General features: G+C 52.5%; 1 protein-coding gene across 2 annotated transcripts in view; it reads left to right on the top strand.

Annotated features, from left to right (window-relative positions):
- The window catches only part of CDHR2 (cadherin-related family member 2), a 54,718-nt gene that overhangs the window by 16,333 nt on the left and 18,383 nt on the right, over positions 1-20,002 (top strand). For both annotated transcript variants that reach the window (XM_011989999.1, XM_011989998.1), the window contains exons 2-14: positions 7,703-7,769; positions 8,028-8,099; positions 11,041-11,180; positions 11,323-11,373; positions 13,277-13,366; positions 15,832-15,921; positions 16,834-16,959; positions 17,030-17,176; positions 17,257-17,332; positions 17,421-17,536; positions 17,652-17,885; positions 19,160-19,315; positions 19,398-19,559. In XM_011989999.1, the coding sequence (XP_011845389.1) occupies positions 7,718-7,769; positions 8,028-8,099; positions 11,041-11,180; positions 11,323-11,373; positions 13,277-13,366; positions 15,832-15,921; positions 16,834-16,959; positions 17,030-17,176; positions 17,257-17,332; positions 17,421-17,536; positions 17,652-17,885; positions 19,160-19,315; positions 19,398-19,559 (1,512 nt within the window). In that variant the 5' untranslated portion in view covers positions 7,703-7,717. The remainder of the gene's footprint in view (positions 1-7,702; positions 7,770-8,027; positions 8,100-11,040; positions 11,181-11,322; positions 11,374-13,276; positions 13,367-15,831; positions 15,922-16,833; positions 16,960-17,029; positions 17,177-17,256; positions 17,333-17,420; positions 17,537-17,651; positions 17,886-19,159; positions 19,316-19,397; positions 19,560-20,002) is intronic.

Here is a 20,002-nt window from a genome sequence, read left to right as displayed (position 1 = left end):
TTTTGTATTTTTAGTAGAGATGGGATTTCACCGTGTTAGCCAGGAGGGTCTCCATCTCCTCACCTTGTGATCCGCCCGCCTCAGCCTCCCAAAGTGCTGGGATTACAGGCGTGAGACACTGTGCCCGGCTGCTCGCTTAGTTTTTCACAGGGTATCACAAGTTCATCCCTTCGCCCTAGCCAGAGGTGTAAATCTCCTCGAAATGTTCACGCCATCAGTTCTGTTTCCATGTGTGTAGACAGCCCTCGAAAGCTCGCTGAGCCCTTCCTCCCATCGGGACCCGCTGTGGTCTCAGTGCCCCTTTCCCTTTCTTCTGTGTTGATCTCTCTGTTTCATTTATCTTGGCTTACTCCCTTCATAGAATGGATTATGTTCTCCAGTAGCTTCCCAAGAAAAGATGCAGAAGAGGTAGCATTTTTCACTTTGCATGTCTAAAAATGTTTTTATTTTGCTCTCATATGTGACTGATAATTTTGGTGGGTGTGGAATTCTAGGTTGGAGATTGTTTGTCTTCAGTATTTTGCAGGCGTCGTGTTCTGGTTATTTACTGCTGCTTGATAGAATGCCCCAAAACTTAGTGGCTTAAACAACAATTTATTATTATATTTCCTGATTCTATAGGATGAGAGTTGGGAGAGGGCATACCAGGAATCGCTCAACTCTGTTCCATGGTGTCTGGGGCCTCAGCTGGGGGTATGTGAAAGATTAGGGGTTGGACAGTGGGGACTGGCTGGACATCTTGCTCTCCCTCAATGCACAGGCCTCTCAACGTGGGTAGCCTGGGCTTCCTTATAACATGGCGGCCTCAGGGTAGTTGAACTTCTAACAAGGTATCTCCAGGTTCCAAGAGCAAAGTGGCCCAAGAGGCCCAGGTGTAAGCTGCAAAGCTTCTGAATGCTGCATTTCTACCACATTCTGTTGATCAAGCAAGTCACTAAGGCCAGCTCAGATTCAAGAGGAGGGGATTAGACTTCACTTCTCAATAGAAGGAAGGTCAAAGAATTTGTGACACCATTAATCTCCCACACACAGCTCCATTAACTCCAGGATTGTTACCGAAAAGCCCCATAAGCTTCTGATTGTGGGTGTTTGTGTGTCACTTGTTTTTCTCTGCAGAAGATTTCAGGGTCTTGTCTTTGTCCCTAGTACTCTGAAAACGCTTTGGCTTGGACTTTCTCTTCCTTCCTTTCTAAAGTTTGTTCTTGGAATTCTTTCAGTCTGGAAATGTGTTATTCACTTCTACAAAATCTATTGTTTGTCCTCATTTGATAGTTTCCTTTCCCTGTTTTCCTTCTCTGTTTCTCTTTCTGGGACTTCTATGAATCAGACATTGGACCTCCTGGATTAATCCTGTAATTTCCTATTTTTCTCTCCTAGTTTCCGTATCTCAATTTTATATTCTGATCCCTCCATGACATTTTTAATTCCTGCATTATGTTTTTTTTAATCTATAACAGTGGCTGCCAATTAGGGGTGATCTTACCACCACTCTCCGTCCCCCATCAGGAGACATCTGGCAATGTCCGGAGACATTTTTGGGTGTTGCAACTTGGGGGTTGCTACTGGTATCTAGTGGGTAGAGGCCAGAGGTGTTTAACAGCAAGGAAATATCGGCTGGGTATGTGAGAATTCGATAAAGGGTGGTTGTGGCATGGCTTTGGATTGGTTGGTTTGCATAGGAGAGGCAGGTCTGAAGGCAAGGTGCTTGCCGTCTCCGGGAATTAGCCAGTCTCTCCCTAGCCAGCAAGGCCCCAAAGATGTCAAAGCATCATAAAACACAGAAAATAAAAACAAATGGCTGGGCACAGTGGCTCACACCTGTAATCCCAGCAATTTGTGAGGCCGAGGCAGACGGATCACCTGAGGTCAGGTGTTCGAGACCAGCCTGGCCAACATGGTGAAACCCTGTCTCTACTAAAAATACCAAAATTAGCCAGGCATGGTGGCACACACCTGTAATCCCAGCTACTTGGGAGGCTGAGGCAGGAGAATCACTTGAACCCAGGGGGTGGAGGTTGCAGTGAGCCGAGATCATACCACTGCACTCTAGCCTGGGCGACAAGAGTAAAACTCCGTCTCAATAATAATAATAATAGGGCCGGGTGCGGTGGCTCAAGCCTGTAATCCCAGCACTTTGGGAGGCCGAGACGGGCGGATCACGAGGTCAGGAGATCGAGACCATCCTGGCTAACACAGTGAAACCCCGTCTCTACTAAAAAATACAAAAGCTAGCCGGGCGAGGTGGTGGGCGCCTGTAGTCCCAGCTACTCGGGAGGCTGAGGCAGGAGAATGGCGTAAACCCGGGAGGCGGAGCTTGCAGTGAGCTGAGATCCGGCCACTGCACTCCAGCCTGGGCGACAGAGTAAGACTCCGTCTCAAAAAAAAAAAAAAAAAAAAAAATTAATAATAATAATAATAAAAAGACGCCAAAAAAGAATGATTAATATACCAGATTCAAGGGAAGAAGACACAGTCCTCACCTCTTGCAGGGAGGTATGTCAAAAGATCTGTGGTCCTGTTTGTCTGCCATGCCACTTAAAGTGGTTGCCTCCTTTCACTCTCATAGTGCCCACATTTCCCTCCTCCACAGCAGGGATGCAGCACATTATTAGGTGGGACTTTGTTTACTCGTCTGCAGTCTGTCTCATTCAGAACCTGCACTGTTTTGCTCACCATTGCCTTCCCATTGCTGGGAGCAGGGTCTGGCAGGTAGCAGCTCATGGACACCGAATAACTATTTACTGCGGGAATGAATGAGTGAATCAGGGTACTCGGCACATAGTAGGTGCTCAGGAAACGCCAGCAGCTATTTAAGATTGTCAGCCTTCCTGATGTCCCATGTTTCCCCAGCAGGTCTCGGGCGAGCATGGCGAGATGAATCTGAATGAAAAGAGGGAATGCTGTGCTGGGGCTTCAGGGCGGGGGTGCCAACCATGCCCGGGGAGCACACAGCCAGATCAGAAGCAGGATCTCTGACTGCTGAGGGCACACTGGGGGAGGAGGGCCTGCAGCTAGCCAGTGCTGGCCAGGGCAGAGTTCCCCAGAAGGGAGGGACCAGGAATAGGAACTCCAACAATGAGAAGGGCAAGAGACAGACTTTCCTTTTCCTGCAACAATAACTTCTAACATTCATGACGTACTTACTGTGAGCGAGGCGCTGTGTAAGCTTCAACACAAACCCCTGGTGTAGGTGCTGTTATTACTCCCATTTTACAGATGAGGACGCTGAGGCCCAGAGAGCGTATGTTACTTGCCCGAGGTTACGCCAGATTTGGACCCAGGCTCTCAGGTCCACACACCACATTACACTCTGCTTTATCTCGTGGGTGTTCTGGATAAGCCACCTGGGGTTGCAGTGACTCACTGGCTCATCCATGCATTCCTTTCAGAAATACTCACTGAGCCTCCACTGGGCTCAGCCCGGTGCTTGGTCCTGGGGTCACAGAGGTGCATCAGACTTGGACATTGCCCTCACATCTCTTCTGGCCTGGTGGGAGAGGCTCGTTTGTAAGGAGATCACAGACACCAAGAGCTACAGAGGTTATTCGAGGGTCTGTGGAGCATCCTGTGAGGTCACGACGGATGGGTGGAGGAGGCAGCTCCTCCGTGGGAGCACTGAGAGGGTGTCTGGACAGAAGGGGATCCTGGAGTTGGTTTTTTTTGTTTGTTTGTTTGTTTGTTTTGAGACAGAGTCTCCCTCTGTCGCCCAGGTTGGAGTGCAGTGGCATGATCTCGGCTCACTGCAACCTCCGCCTCCCAGGTTCGAGCGATTCTCCTGCCTCAGTCTCCTGAGTAGCTGGGACTACAGGTGTGAGCCACCTTGCACAGCTAATTTTTGTATTTTTAGTAGAGAGTTTTACCATGTTGGCCAGGCTGCTCTCAAACTCCTGACATCAAGTGATCCACCCGCCTCGGCCTCCCAAAGTGCTGGGATTACAGGCGTGAGCCACCATGCCCAGCCTTGGAACTGGCTTTTAAAAATGAAGAGAGCTCATCAGGTAGCAAGGTGGGGAAGAGCATTCCAAAAAGAGGGACGGGCAGTAGTAAGGGCAGGCAGAGGGAGCCCGTGGGCTCACGGGAGACAAGAGGTGGGCTGCGATGCAGGGAGCGGTTCGAGGTGAAGCTGGAGAGGTCGAGGCTAGTCTTTGAGAAGCCCTTTTATGGAGTCTGGACTCTAGCAACGGGGAGCTATCGAAGGGTTTTGAGCGAGGGCGGAAAAGATTAGATTGCGTGCAGAAGGATTAGTTTGGTTGAGTGGGATGGATTCGAGAGGCTGGAGGAAGGGAGGCATTGAGGAGGCTGAGGACAGTGTCCCCAGGGAGGGCAGCCAGTATGGGATGGACAGATGCAGGCTGATTAGAAAGAGACAGAGTAGGCCGCACGGATTGGGCGTGGGTGTTCAGGAGAAGGAGGTGTCAGAATGGCGTGGGCAGGTGGGTGGCTCCCCGAGGCTGGAGCTCGGGAGGAGGGGTGGGCGGTGTGAAGGAGAGAAGTTCTGGTTTTTGATGCTGTTTCACCATCAGGGCTCGGCTCTGGAAGCCATCCTCCTCCCCACTCCTCCCCAGGGCTGCCTGCCCACTTCAGATGCTCTGGGGCAGGAGGGAAAGGGACGTGAAGAGGTGCCCAGGACCAGGTGAGCATGCTTGGCAGTGTTAACTTCTTAAAAAACACAAAATACCAATCTAGAAAAAGAGAGGGGACTGTGTGCAGGTGGCCATCCCTCCGGCCAAGACCAGAGACAGACACTTCGAAATGGGGTTTGGGAAAGGAGCTTGGTGCTAGACAGGGTGGCTACACATACATATTCAACAGGTTACAGGAGGAGCTACGCATATTAATAAAGGAGCTCCTGACACATGCATGTTGAACACACGTGCATGTAACATAGGATCCATGCTCACTTGGGGTGGCGACTTAAAATTTAAATGTATCACAATTACGCCCTGTACATCAAAACGTCTTTTTGAGACACGGAAGTTGCATGAGTAAGCAATCTCTGTATGAGCTGGAGCCAGTCTGTGGTCGGTGGGCTCTTATCAGGAGAAAGTTACTGAAATCAGTCTCTTGTCCAGTCAAGGCTGTGGTTATGGGCTGGGCGCAGTGGCTCACACCTGTAATCCCAGCACTTTGGGAGGCTGAGGCAGGTGGATCGCTTGAGGTCAGGAGTTCAAGACCAGCCTGGCCAACACGGTGAAACTCTGTCTCCATTGAAAATACAAAAATTAGCCCCGTGTGGTGGTGTGTGCCTGTAATCCCAGCAACTTGGGAGGCTGAGGCAGGAGAATCACTTGAACCAGGGAGGCAGAGGTTGCAGTGATCTGAGATCGTACCACTGCACTCCAGCCTGGGTGACAGAGTAAGACTATCTCAAAAACAAACAAACAAAAAAAGCTGCGGCTATGGCTGGTAGAACAGGGGCTCAGTTCGTCAGCATCTGTGAACTGGATGAGCTGTAATTGCTTTAATTTGGCTTTTCTCGAGGCCAGTGCTTATTTAGCTGCTAGGCCAGTGCTTATTTAGCTGCTAGAAAAAAAGAAAACCCTCGTGGCATTTAGAACAGAGTTTCTTCTTTAGGGCTGCCTGACTTCACCCTGGCCTGGCATGGCCTCAGGTCCTGTTTATAATTTGGCATCTTACTGCCACGGAATGTCTATTCTTTCAGTCCTGCGATCTCTATTTTAACATTAATGCTGGTCAGTTATTGTGTGTCGACTGTAAAAGAGAAGGGTGTAATGAGGCGTGATTGACCTCTCATCCCCTCATCCCGCCGTGGCTGGAAACTAAGTTTTTTATTTTTATTTTTTTTTTGAGACAGCGTCTTGCTATGTCGCCCAGGCTGGAGTGCAGTGGTGCTATCTCGACTCACTGCAAACTCTGCCTCGCAGGTTCACACCATTCTCCTGCCTCAGCCTCCTGAGCAGCTGGGACTACAGGCGCCCACCACCATGCCCGGCTAATTTTTTTGTATTTTTAGTAGAGACGGGGTTTCACCATGTTAGCCAGGATGGTCTCGATCTCCTGACCTCGTGATCTGCCCACTTCGGCCTCCCAAAGTGCTGGGATTACAGGCGTGACCCACTGCGCCCGGCCTGAAAACTAAGTTTTCAAAGTTTTACTGGGGTCTCCTGGGCCACAAGCGGGGCCATTTAGTCAGTGGGAGGCGTACGATTTTATTTTTAGTTTACAGTAGCAAATGTGTTCCTTAGTTTGCTTTCAAGCTTTAGTTTAATTCATTTTTGGAAAAGTTAATATATTCAATTAGCACAAAAGAGTATACAGTAAAAAACTGGGCACAGTGGCACACGTCTCTAATCCTAGCTACTCAGGAGTTCAAACCCAGAAGTTCAAGGCCAGCCTGGGCAACATAGTGAGACACTATCTCAAAAGAAAAAAGTATACAGTAAAAAGCCCTGTCTAACAAAAAGATTATAGAGTAGCATAGCGAACATAGAGCATAGAGACAATTTTCTAGACAGCAAGAAACAAAACATGTGGGGGCCCCTCCTGCTCTCCTGCTTTCTGTGGAGTGACACGTCAGTTGTCTTTGGGAATTTTTTTTTTTTTCTTGAGACGGAGTCTCACCCTGTGGTCCAGGCTGGAATGTGATGGCGTGATCTCATCTCACCGCAACCTTCGCCTCCCGGGTTCAAACACTTCTTCTGCCTCAGCCTCCCGAGTCTCTGGGATTACAGGCACCCGCCACCACACCTGGCTAGTGTTTTTTGTATTTTGGTAGAGACGGGGTTTCACTATGTTGGTCGGGCTGGTCTCAAACTCCTGACCTCAGGTGATCCGCCCGCCTCGGCCTCCCAAGGTGCTGGGATTACAGGCGTGAGCCACTGCACCCGGCCTTGTCTTTGGGCATTAAAAGAGCCTTGGCGTTTCAGGTCTCTCTGTGACAGTGAATCAAGTCCCCCTTTTCTCGTTTTCCCAAATGAGGGACAGCTTGCAATGTAAGATGACCAAAAAGCCTGGCCCAGCAGGGTTTTCTAAGGGTCTCTGTCCAGTTATCAATCAACAAGAGGATCCCAGAGTTATGCAACCCTCCCTAGACCCACCTGACTGGGGAACCCTTCTGCCATGGCACATCTCAGAGGGCCAGGGTTCCATGGAGCACAGTTTGGGAAAGGCTGCAAAGACAGCCATTAGATGTATCAGCCGGTGAACAGAGGACCCTGCCCACCCATAGTCTCTGGATGGTCCTGGACAAATTATGGTCCCTCTTCAGAGCCTTGATTTTGAAGGATGCTATTAGTTTGAACACTTCTAACAGGCAGGTGGAGATAGTGCAGTGGTGGAGAGAATGAACTCTGGACTCCAAAATGCCTGTGTTCCAAGCATGGTCTTGTCATTGACTCCCTGTGGCCTCAGGCAAGCCCCTTCCTATCCTGGTGTCTTAGCAGCCACCTCACAGTTGTAGGAATAACACAATTGCACGTCCAGTGCCTTGGAGCAGTTCCTGGTGCATGGTGGGTCCTGGATTCAGGTTCAGCCGTCGTGCTCCTCCCCACCCCACCTGGCCTCCCCCTTGGTTTCCCCAAGCCTGGAGCACCTGGAAAACGGACAAAGGGTGATAGAGGCCCTAGGGGAGAGCTACTAAGCGGCAGTGGTGGGTGGGTTCGGGTCAGACCCAGGCAGATGGGGGTCTGCCAAAAGGAGGGAGGCCTGAGTCCAGGAACCATTCCCTGACCTCTTCCCTTAGGTCCCTGCGGATGTGATGGCCCGGCTATGGCTGTCCTGCTTCCTGCTTCCTGCTCTCGTGGTGTCTGGTAGGTGTCTCCTCTCCCTGGCCACGCAGCCCTAACCTAGAGACCCTTGGCAGGACCCTCCGGAAGGGAGGGGGATCCCTCATCAGCGAACACCAGCTCCTATGGGCCAGCCCTGTGCTTGGCTGAGCTGGGGAGGCCTGGGGAGGAATCCAGGCCTGGACGGGTGGCCTGGGTGGCCATAAAGACTTGTGTGGGCTCCCAGGGGAGCAGGTAGGGGCCGGTTTTGCAGGGGTGTTCCAGCACTCTGTGTCCCTGCAGTGGCAGCCAATAAGGCCCCGAAGTTCCTGGCCAACATGACGTCAGTGATCCTGCCCGAGGACCTGCCTGTGGGTGAGTCCCAGTCCCTGTGTCTGCCCCACGCCAGGTCCTGACTCACAAGAAAGTCCTGGGGCGCCCTCTTGAGCCCCCACTGTCCCTGCAACTCCACGGCTTATTGTGGGATAGAGAGGACCTGAAGGCAGTTCCTTTGATTCCAGCAGTTTGTTTTCTCCTCTTCAGATTCTGGGTCAAGAGCAGCGTCCCCAAAGCTGTGAGACGCTTCTCCAGGGGCCTCACACCAGCGTCAAATTATCCGGCCTCCCCCATTGCCCATCACTTTCAGTCTCTGACTGGAGGATCCCTTGGGCCAGGCTTCCTTCTCCTTCCTCACACTTGCTAATCTCTCCCACCCCGACCCTGGCTTTTCTTTTTTTTGAGGGAGAGCAGGTGTCAGGCTCAGACCCTTTCACAGAAGCTGATGACTCACTTTGCTTCGTTTTTATTTGTAAAGTTACTTTCTATCTATGGCAGGTGAGATGGGTTTTGCGAGGTAAAGTTTGCTTTTAAAGTGCATGTCTTTACATGGGATGGAAAGTCAATTTAAAGAACGAGCACCAGGAATAGAACACGGACGTAGCAATGGTCTCGGCAAAAGTCACAGCAAAGGTCATGGCAGTGGCGCAGGAACAAATGAAGTTTGGTAACATTATTTTGGAAGGAGCCGGGGGGGCTAGATATCAGATTCCCAGAAGGCAGGATATAGATTGGGGCAGTAGAAACCATAGGTGGCCGTATTGGTTGGGACCCCAAATAACAGAGATGCAAGCAAGGCAGAGGTGAATTACTGTCCCCCTGAGGCCACCCAGGAGCTGGGAGCTGTGGGGGCGTGTTCCATCAGGCTGTCCTCCCTGTGGGGCTTGGGGTGGCCTTCTTCCTGTTCAGTGCCCCACCTTCCCTAAGGCATGGTCCCACCCACATGGGCCAGGATGGCTCAGACAAGAAACCATTCCAGCCACAGAAGGAGGAAGGGGCCAAGACGGCTTCTTCCTTTCTGGATTTTACACACATTGCATCTGCTTTTGTCTCTTTGGCGAAAACTAAGCTGCAGACCCACGCCTAGCTGCAAGGGAACCTGGCAAATGTGGCCTTCATTCTGGTTGGCCATGTGCCCAGCTCAAAATCTGGGGCTCCATTGTTTTCAGAAAAGAGAGACAAATGGATATTGGGGGACAAGTCACAGCCTTTGTTGTAGTGCAAAATGGAATCCAGGAATATCGAAAGCTGCCAGATGAAACAAGAGACACCAAGGAGTATTGACAAATACGAAACTTGTGCAAGCAATCCCCTGATCAAGAGAAAGTATTTCCATCACCCCAGAAAGTTCCCTGTGTCCAGTCCTCGTCAATCTCTGCTCCCTACAGGCAACTGCTGTTCTCATGTCTACCCCATGGAGGCTGGAGAGGGAGGAGTGTATGGGACTTTTTCTTTTTTTTTTTTTTTTGAGACAGAGTCTGGCTCTGTCCCCCAGGCTGGAGTGTAGTGGTGCGATCACGCTCACTGCAGCCTCCACCTCCTCGGCTCAAGCGATCCTCCCATCTCAACCTCCCAGGTAGCTAGGACTACAGGCATGCACCACCATGCCTGGCTAGTATTTTATTTTTCTAAGTAGAGACAGGGTTTTGCTACATTGCTCAGGCTGGTCTCAAACTCCTGGGCTCAAGCAATTCCCCCCTCCTCGGCTTCCCAAAGTGCTGGGATTACAGGCATGAGCCACCGTGCACCACTACACCTGGCTAATTTTTTATTTTTATATTTACTTATTTTTGAGACAGAGTCTCGCTCTGTAGCCCAGGCTGGAGTGCAGTGGCACAATCTCAGCTCACTGCAACCTCCACCTCCTGGGTTCAAGCAATTCTCCTGCCTCAGCCTCCCCAGTAGCTGGGATTACAGGCACACACCACCACACCTGGCTAATTTTCTGTATTTTTAGTAGAGACGGGGTTTCACCATGTTGGCCAGGCTGGTCTCGAGCTCCTGATCTCAAGTGATCCTCCCACCTCCACCTCCTGAAGTGCTGGGATTACAGGCATGAGCCACCTCACCTGGCCTAATTTAAAAATTTTTTTGTATAGATGGGGGTCTCGCTATGTTGCCTAGGCAGCTCTCAAATTCCTAGGCTCAAGCAATGCCCCATCTCAGCCTCCCAAAGTGCTGGGATTACAGATGTAAGCCACCACACCCGGCCTTCTTTTAAAAGAAATTCAACTTTCTTGTGGGCCATGAAAGTATCAGGGGGTGTAGGCTCCCACGCCAGTGGCTGAAGCCCTCAGAGCCCTGTGGTGGAGCTCAAGGGAAACACATCTTCGTGAAGAGGAGAAAGTCCTTGCTAATGAACAGCGGGGCCAGCGGAGGTGTTGGAGCAGAGGCTGGATGGGTAAAGGAGGTGGGGCTCAGGGATAGGGTGGGTTTGATGAATCTGTAAAAAGTTCCTTTCAGGCTAGGGAGTGGACGACCAGCCTGCTGCTGTGCTCAGACATGCAGTACAAGAGTTAGGGCTCTCAGGAGGCCAGCAGCAGACTGATACAGCTTTTGAGCAGAAAGGGGGTGTCCTGGAAGGTTCTCCAAAGCTCTAGTCTGCACCCAGCTGCCGCGGCTGGAAAGGTTCACGCCAGCCACGTCTAGTCTTGTGTCACGGGAACTCGGTATTCCGGAGAGGGCAGGGCCACAGGCTTGGCAAGGGGAGGGGCAGATGCCTGGGTACAGCCCCCGCCCCCCACACTGTGTCCAGTGCCCTTCAAGCCACTTGGCACAAGGGAAGTCAGGATGCTGCTATCCAAAGGCCTCAGAATGCAGGTGGAGGAACAGAGGCCCTGAGGGCTGGGGAGGTCCCAGATGGCAAGTCCAGCCTGTGTACGGAGCAGCCAGGCACCCAGCCCAGCCTCACAGCCAGCTTGGCCAGACCAGCACTGAAAGGGTGGCTGTGGACCTTGGGTGGCCCCTGTCCCATCCCCAGGTGCCCAGGTCTTCTGGTTGGTAGCTGAAGACCCAGACAATGACCCTCTGACCTATGGGATGAGCGGCCCCAATGCCTACTTCTTCGCTGTCACTCCGAACACTGGGGAAGTGAAACTGGCCAGCGCTCTGGACTACGAGGTAAAGAGCATCAGCCGGAGAGGGCACGGGACGCGGAGGAGGGGCTGGGAGGGCTCCGGGAGCCCGTGTCCTGGTGGCAGCACCCCCTGTGCTGCCACCCAGGATGGGCTCACCACCGGCCCCTTCTCTCTGGCTGCTGCAGACACTCTACACATTCAAAGTCACTATCTCCGTGAGCGACCCCTACACCCAGGTGAGTCGGGAGGTGCCGGCGGGGGGGTCGACAGGGATTGTGAGAGCCCGTTTCTGACTGCGTCCCCACCTCTGGCAAGGGAGAGAGCCCCAGTTAACAGTGAATTTAATGTCTATTTATATCAAGATTATATGAGTCCGTTTCCTTGTCATCCGATATTACCAAGATGTTAGTATTTTTAAAATTTTATTTAAATTATATAAATATATTATTTGTATCATAGAGGGCTTTTTTTGTTTATATATAAATATATTGGTTATATTTTAAATAGAAATTAAATGTATTATTAATGTATATAAATATTGATTAGAAATGTGCCAAATACCTCCCCACCCCAGTGCTCCAGAGGCAAAAAAACCACTCTCAACTGCTTTGGCTGAATATGTTGGCGACTACACTCTTATTTCCCCTTTGGGAGGCCACGGTGGGCAGATCACCTGAGGTCAGGGGTTCAAGACCACCCTGGCCAACATGGAGAAACCCCATCTCTACTAAAAATACGAAAATTAGCTGGGCGTGGTGGCGTCGGCTTGTAATTCCAACTACTCGGGAGGCTGAGGCACAAGAATCGCTTGAACCCGGGAGGTGGAGGTTGTGTTGAGCTGAGATCACACCACCTCACTCCAGCCTGAGTGACAGGGCAAGACCCCATCTCAAACAAAACAAAACAAAACAAAAATTACAGATAAAACTAAAGTTCCCTTGGAAAATCCTTTCCGGCTCACTCCCACTGAAGTGTCGACCGTCACTGTGTGCTTTGACAGCCCTCAGCGCTGAGGTGCATGCCTCCATGCATTTCTTGGTGTGTTTTCTGAAACCCAGTGGGACCCAGCTGTCTATATTGTCTTGAAAGCTGCCTTGCCCATTCAGCGATTGAGCTTAGAGCTGTCTCTGGGTCTGCATACAAATCCCCAATTTTTGTAACTTCTGTATCTAGGGTGGGAGCCACTCTTAAACTGGTCCCCTCTGGTGGCCACATCATTGTTCACAGATTTATACTATGGCAAACAAAGTGAAAATGCACATTCCTGTAATAGGACAGGAACTTTTTTCCAATTTTTTATTTTATTTTTTTGAGTTAGGATCTTACTCTTGCCCAGGCTGGAGTGCAGTGGTGCAATCACAGCTCACAGCAGCCTCTACCTCCTGGACTCAAGCAATCCTCTTAACTCAGCCTCCAGAGTAGCTGGGACTATAGGCGCTCGCCAGCCATACTCAGCTAATTTTAAAATTTTTTGTAGAGACAGAGTCTCACCATATTGCCCAGGCTGGTCTTGAACTCCTGGGCTCAAGTGATCCTCCCATCTTGGCCTCCCAAAGGGCACAGGCATGAGCCACTGCGCCTGGCTGGCTGGCACATTTTATATTTAAAAAATTAACTGCTGTGCGTGGTGGCACACGCCTGTAATTCCAGCACTTTGGGAGGCCAAGGCGGGCGGATCACCTGAGGTTGGGAGTTCGAGACCAGCCTGACCAACATGGTAAAACCCCATCTCTACTAAATACAAAAAACTAACTGAGTGTGGTGGTGCATGCCTGTAGTCCCAGCTACTCGGTAGGCTGAGGCAGGAGAATCGCTTGAAGCTGGGAGGTGGAGGTTGCATTGAGATGAGATTGCACCATTGCACTCCAGCCTGGGCAACAAGAGTGAAACCCTGTCTAAAAAAAAAAAAATTAACTAATGATGCCTGCAATTTACTTTCAAATGGTTCAGAAAACAACATGTGGAGAGAACCTGGTCTCTACAAAAAAAAAAAAAAGGCCCCCAAAAACATATGGTGAGAAAGAGACCAAACAGTAGGTTGGTCTGGATGAAGGACACCAGCTCTTTGTACAATACTTGCAACTTTTCTGGTGTTTTAAATCCCGTTTTCTGGGGTCCCCTGGGCTTTCTCACTTGCAGGTGCAGAAGGAGATGCAGGTGATTGTGGAAGACAGAAACGACAACGCACCCGTTTTCGAGAACAACGCATTCTCCACCAGCATCAACGAGGTGACGCCTGCCTTAACGTGGCTGTGGGGCAAGGGGCATCCCAAAGAGCTTCTCAGAGTAGGAAGAGCCAGAGGCAGTCAGAGGGGCATTCAGGGTTGGGAAAAACCTCTCCTAGTAGGGGCATCTTCAAGAACCAAAGCCAGGGGGATGCAACCCCACAAACAATGGTGATAGCAATATTTTGCAGTCGATCAGGTTAGGAATTATTTCAGTGATGAAAGCAAAAAAAAAAAAAAAAAAAAAAGGGAGTTGATTTTTTTCGTGTATCTGAAAAATGTAGAAGTACCTCAGCATGGCTAGATCCAGGCACTCAAATCGTATCTTGATTTGATTTGAGCCAAATCATATCGTGAAATTTGATTTGAAATCATATCTTCAGGCATGGCTATGATTTGAGTTTCTCTCCTCTCAGCTCTGCTTCTCTCATTGCCTCCAACCTGGGGGATGAGAGGCAAGTCTCTCATGTGGTGATAAAAGTACAGGCTCGCCAGGCGCGGTGGCTCATGCCTGTAATCCCAGCACTTTGGGAGGCTGAGATGGGCAGATCACCTGAGGTTGGGAGTTCAAGACCAGCCTGACCAACATGGAGAAACCCCGTCTCTACTGAAAAAAAAAAAAAAATTAGCCGGTTGTGGTGGCATATGCCTGTAATCCTAGCTACTCAGGAGGCTGAGGCAGGAGAATTGCTTGAACCCGGGAGGCAGAAGTTGCAGTGAGCCGAGATCGTGCCATTGCACTCCAGCCTGGGCAACTAGAGTGAAACTCCATCTCAAATTAAAAAAAAAAATAATAATAAGAAGAAGAAGAAGAACAGGCTCACATTGAAGAGACCGTCTCTTTCTCAATCTTTCCAGCCCAAAGCCCAGGGCTGACTTTCGTTGGCTCATTTTAGGTCGTGTGCTCTCCTTGAGTCAATTTAGGGGTGTGGAAGGCTTCACAGGTTAGGTCTGCATCATGGGCCTTCCCCGTAGCAAGGGGGAGGAGTGGGGCCAGTTCCACTTAAGCTACGTGGGTGGAAAGGAGGTTCCCCAATGGTCACTGGGCAGCAACCACCACCACTCCTGAACCGCCGTTGCCATGTGCCTGCAAAGACCTTCCAGGTGGGGGGCCCCACACCAGGCCAGACACGTGTGGTCTGGACAGCCATGTGACAGGCTCTGATGGAATGCCTCGGCACCCGGCACTGTCCTAGGTGCTGAGGTTACCTGGGGAGCAAGACAGACCTGCTTGCTACTCTCAGCAGCTCACCTTCTAGGGAAGGCCACAGACAGGAACCAATGAAACAAAATGAGCAGAATGATTTCAGGTGGTGGTGAGCCCCGCCCCGAGCACGAGACAAGGCAAAGTGAAGGAAGTGGCTGCTGAAGGCGCTGCTTTAGGTTGAAGGGTCAGGAAAGGCCTCTCTGAGTTGAGGGCAACTGAACAGAGACCTGAATGGCAAGAAGGAGCTGGCAGGGGATGCTCCAGGAAGGGGTGCTCCAGGCAGGGGGAACAACAGGTGCAAAGGCCCTGAGGCAGGAACAAGCTCAGCCAGTGCGGCTGGAGGGGGAGGGGGAGGAGGAGGTGAGGTCAGAGAGGCTGGTGGCAGCCCAGGCTCGAAGGAGTCTGGACTGTGATCTGGGCAGAATGGGGGCACTCTTGGGGGATTTGAAGCACAAGAGTGATGTGGTCTGATTCATGATTTTCAAAGATCTCTTTGGCCACCATTAGGAAGTAGAGGTCATGGCTGGGTGTGGTGGCTCACGCCTATAATACTAGCACTTTGGGAGGCTGAGGCAGATGGATCACCTGAGGTCAGGAGTTCGACACCAGCCTGGCCAACACGGCAAAACCCTGTCTCTACTAAAAATACAAAAAAAAAAAAAAAAATTAGCTGGGCTTGGTGGTGGGTGCCTATAATCCCAGCTACTGGGGAGGCTGAGGTAGGAGAATCGCTTAAACCCAGGGGGCAGAGGTTACAGTGAGCCGAGATTGTGCCACTTCACTCCAGCCTGGGCGAAAAAGTGAAACTCCGTCTCAGGCAAAAACAAAACAAACAAAAGAAGGAAGCAGAGGTTGTGTGTACAGGAGACCAGGAGCAGAGGGCTCCCAGAAGAAGCCCCCAGCTCTGTAGGGTGCTGTTTGAAACCCATGGCTATAGGCTGTAGAGAGCATATGGGATGTCTGAGTGTGCAGTGGCACCGTGAGGCTGGGCTCTAGAATGATCCCTCGTCCTGGTTCTGAGGGGCTCCGATAATCAGAAGCCAGTTCAGGTGGTGGAGAGGCTGTGTGGGGAGGGGAGGAGGGAGATCCTCCCTGCCGCCCCGCACCCCCAGCTGCCTTCCACCCGCAGCCCTGGTGGGAAGGACAGGGGAACACTGTCTGCTGAGTGCACAGCTGAGGACACTGAAGCTCGGGGGGCAGTGACAGACGAGGGAGAGGAGGAGCTGGGTTTGAGCTGGTAAACAACGGGTCCCTCCCTGCAGACCCTGCCCGTGGGCAGCGTGGTGTTCTCCGTGCTGGCCGTGGATAAAGACATAGGACCTGCCGGCATGGTGGTGTACTCCATAGAGAAGGTGAGTGTGAAGGGGGCCCTGACCGCCTTCGTGACCGCCAGGGGGCAGCATATCCACAGACAACCCATGGGGCCTGAGCGTTGGGGTGGGGACGTTCGTCCTGCCTTGGCCCAGCCCTGGCCCCCAAACCTTCCTCTGGCCACCAGCCCCCCTCCCCAGAAACTTTGCTTTGCCCACTTGCCTGAAGAGGGTGCCTGCTGCAGACCAGACCCTTCTTCCCGCCCGCCTGCTCCCAGGTCTTGTCCAGGTTCCACAGACAGTAAGGGGCGTGTGAACCCGTTTCTCATGGAAACAGAGTTGCTGTTGATAGCGCCATTTACCAAGCACCAACCGCGTGCCTGGCACATACCATGCAGTCACCCCTTGGTATCCGTGGGGAATTGGCTCCAGGATCCCTGAGGACACCAAAATCCCTGGCTGCTCAAGTCCCTGGACATGCAATGGGGGTAGTATTTGCATGTAACCTAAACACATCCTCCTGTGTACTTTAAATCACCTCTAGGTTACCTCTAATACCAATGCAATGCAAATACTATGTAAATATAGCATATTATGTATGCTATATTGTTTAGGGAATCATGGCAAGGGAAAAAGTTTGTACACTTTCAGTACAGACACAACCATTGTGAGCATAGCTACAGTTTTGATCTGTGGCTGGTCAAATCTGTGGATGTGGAACCCACAGAGATGGAAGGCTGACTGCATCTTATTGGATCCTCCGTTCAACCCACTGAGGGTTGTCACCAGCCCCGTTTCCCAGAGCTGGAGACTGAGGCTCAGAGAGGTCATGCGACCTGGTGCCAGTGGCGTGACTGGTCAGTGGTAGAGCTGGGGCCTTCCCTGTGTTGCTGAGTGGGATCCTCGGGGCAGGGCTGTCCCTAGGGAGACTGACCCAAGTCTGCTCTGCCCCAGGTCATCCCTAGCACTGGGGACAGCGAGCATCTCTTCCGGATCCTGGCCAATGGCTCCATCATCCTCAATGGCAGCCTCAGCTACAACAACAAGAGCGCTTTCTACCAGCTGGAGCTGAAGGCCTGTGTGAGTGGGGGTGCCAGAGGGGGGGCCTAGGACCCACGGCGCTGGCTCACGGGCGGCCATTTCCCCGCAGGATTTGGGCGGCATGTTCAACAACAGCTTCACCATCCAGTGCTCCCTGCCTGCCTTCCTGTCCATCTCCGTGGTGGACCAGCCTGACCTTGACCCCCAGTTTGTCAGGGAGTTTTACTCGGCCTCTGTGGCTGAGGACGCAGCCAAGGTGCCCGGGGGACCTGTGGGGTATGGGTGGAAGCGGGAGGCGGGGGAAGTTTGAGGAGCACTGACCAGGCACCATTCCAGGGAACCTCGGTGCTGAAAGTGGAGGCTGTGGATGGCGACAAAGGCATCAATGACCCTGTGATCTACAGCATCTCCAGTGAGAATGGGGTGTCCCCAGGCCAGGGCTCCGTCAGAGCCACTGGAGCAGCTGTTCCAGCTGTTCCACCTGTCCCCTTGCTTGCCAGACTCCACGCGGCCCGGCTGGTTTGACATCGGGGCAGATGGGGTGATCAGGGTCAACGGCTCCCTGGACCGTGAGCAACTGCTGGAGGAGGATGAGGAGGTGCAGCTGCAGGTCACGGTGAGCAAAGGCCCCACCACCCCTGTCAGAATCCTGCTCTCTAACCTCTGGCTTTTGATCTCTCTGAGCACTGGCTCTCTGACCTCTGACCTCTGACCTCTGCTCTGTGCCTCAGGCCACCGAGACACACCTCAACATCTACGGGCAGGAGGCCAAGGTGAGCATCTGGGTGACAGTGAGAGTGTTGGACGTCAATGACCACAAACCTGAGTTTTACAACTGCAGCCTCCCAGCCTGCACCTTCACCCCCGAAGAGGCCCAGGTGAACTTCACTGGCTACGTGGACGAGCATGCCTCCCCCCGCATCCCCATCGATGACCTCACCATGGTGGTCTACGACCCGGACAAGGCAGGTGTGGTGGCGTGGGTGTGGGCGGGGGTGGCATGGTGGCCTACGACCCAGACAAGGCAGGTGTGGTGGCGTGGGTGTGGGCGGAGGTGGCTGGGGGAGGCCAGTGGAAGCCCGGATTGAGTGACAGTGCCATGTGGTGCTGGGTGGTGGTGCTGGTGGTGCAGGGCATGGTGACGGAAAATGGGGGTGCTGTGTGCTCTCTGGAAACCTGCGTCGGTAAGCAGAGTCATCCTCTGGGCGATCCGTGTGGGGCTGAATAGGAGGCCGTGCTGAGTGGAGGCTGATGTTGAACGTCAGATGATGCTGAGTAGAACGTCATTGTCCGTGGTGATGGGTGGCTGACGAGGTCTCCTGGCATTGGGTGGCCATGATTTGGGTAGTCTTGGGAACTGGAGGAGGCTGAGCAGTGTTGGGACAAGTGGTCTGAGGGTGTGAGGTGGGAGGGTGCTTTTTTTTTTTTTTTTTGAGATGGAGTTTCACTCTGTTGCTCAGGCTGGAGTGCAATGGCCCAATCTTGGCTCACTGCAGCCTCTGCCTTCCAGGTTCAAGTGATTCTCCTGCCTCAGCCTCCCGAGTAGCTGTGATTACAGGCGTACACCACCTCACCCAGCTAATTTTTCTGTTTTTAGTAGAGATGGAGTTTCACCATGTTGGCCAGGCTGGTCTCGAACTCCTGACCTCAAGTGATCCACCCACCTTAGCCTCCCACAGTGCTGGGATTACAGGCGTGAGCCACCATGCCTGGCCATGGGAGGGCACCCTTAAGTGGAGGCTGCAGTGAGAGGTGGGTTACATGGTGGCGCTGGAGGATGAGTAACTCCGGAGGGTGTGTGATGTTAGGTGATACTGAGGGGGTGGGAATGTTGCATGGAGGACAGCGTCGGGCAGGGTTAGGTTGGCCAGAAGGGTGGCACTGGCCAGGGGGGTGATGTAGGGTGTGAGTGGTGTTTGGTGTTGCTGTGGGGGTTGGGGGTGGGGGATGTGAAGTGTGGGTGGGAGGGACAGTTGACAGGGGTGAGGGGTGTGTGTCCAGGCTCTAGCCCAGGCCTGGGACCCACAGTGCCTGGGGAGCTGTCTTCTACGGAGCCCACATTTGCAGGGTCTGGTCACCAGCCCAGCCTCCTGCACCCTCTCTCGCAGTCTTTTGAGAGGCCCCTTCCATGGGACCTCATCGGGTGGGGCATCCAGAGATAAGAGCCTGGGGACTGGGGGAAGATGCAGGTAGGCAGAGCAGGGGGGACAGGTCCCTGCTAGACAGCTTACCTTTACAGGGCAGCAATGGGACCTTCCTGTTGTCGCTGGGGGGCCCCGACGCAGAAGCCTTCGGTGTCTCCCCGGAGCGGGCAGCAGGCTCAGCCTCCGTTCAGGTGCTGGTGAGAGTGTCCGCGCTGGTGGACTACGAGAGGCAGACGGTGATGGTGGTGCAGGTGAGGGCTGCTCTGGAGTGCCAGGGGCAGAAGCTGTGGGGCACTTGGGCCCCACAGCTGCTGCCTCCTCCCCTGCCTCCAGGTCGTGGCCACAGACTCAGTCAGCCAGAACTTCTCCATCGCCATGGTGACCATCCACCTTAGAGACATTAATGACCACAGGCCCACATTTCCCCAGAGCTTGTACGTCCTCAGGGTGCCAGAGCACAGCGCCACCGGCTCTGTGGTCACCGACAGCATCCACGTGAGTGATGTGGACACGGTGGGGCTGTGGGGTCCCAGCAAGCAGGCATGCATGTGTGTGTGTGTGTGTGTGTGTGAGAGTGTGAGAGAGTGTGTGAGAGTATGAGTGTGAGTGTGTGTGTGTGTGAATGTGAGTGTGTATGTGAGTGTGTGATTGTGAGTGTATGTGTGTGAGAGTGATTGTGTGAGTGTGTGTGAGAGTGTGAGTGTGTAAGAGAGAATGTGAGTTTGAGTGTGATTGTGTGTGTATGTGTGAGTGTGAGAGTGTGAGTGTGTGTGACTGTGTAGGGCGTGTGTATGTGAGAGTGTGTGACTGTGTGAGTGTGTGTGAGAGTGTGAGTGTGTGTGAGTGTGAGTGTGAGTGTGTGAATGTGAGTGTGTATGATGTGAGTGTGAGAGTGTGATTGTGAGTGTATGTGTGAGTGTGTATGATTGTGAGTGTGT

The sequence above is a fragment of the Mandrillus leucophaeus genome, unplaced genomic scaffold (genome assembly GCF_000951045.1).
Source record: "Mandrillus leucophaeus isolate KB7577 unplaced genomic scaffold, Mleu.le_1.0 Scaffold366, whole genome shotgun sequence".
Taxonomy (NCBI): Eukaryota; Metazoa; Chordata; class Mammalia; order Primates; family Cercopithecidae; genus Mandrillus; species Mandrillus leucophaeus.
Note: the sequence above shows the minus strand (reverse complement) of the source record. Positions and strands in the feature narration are given on the sequence as shown.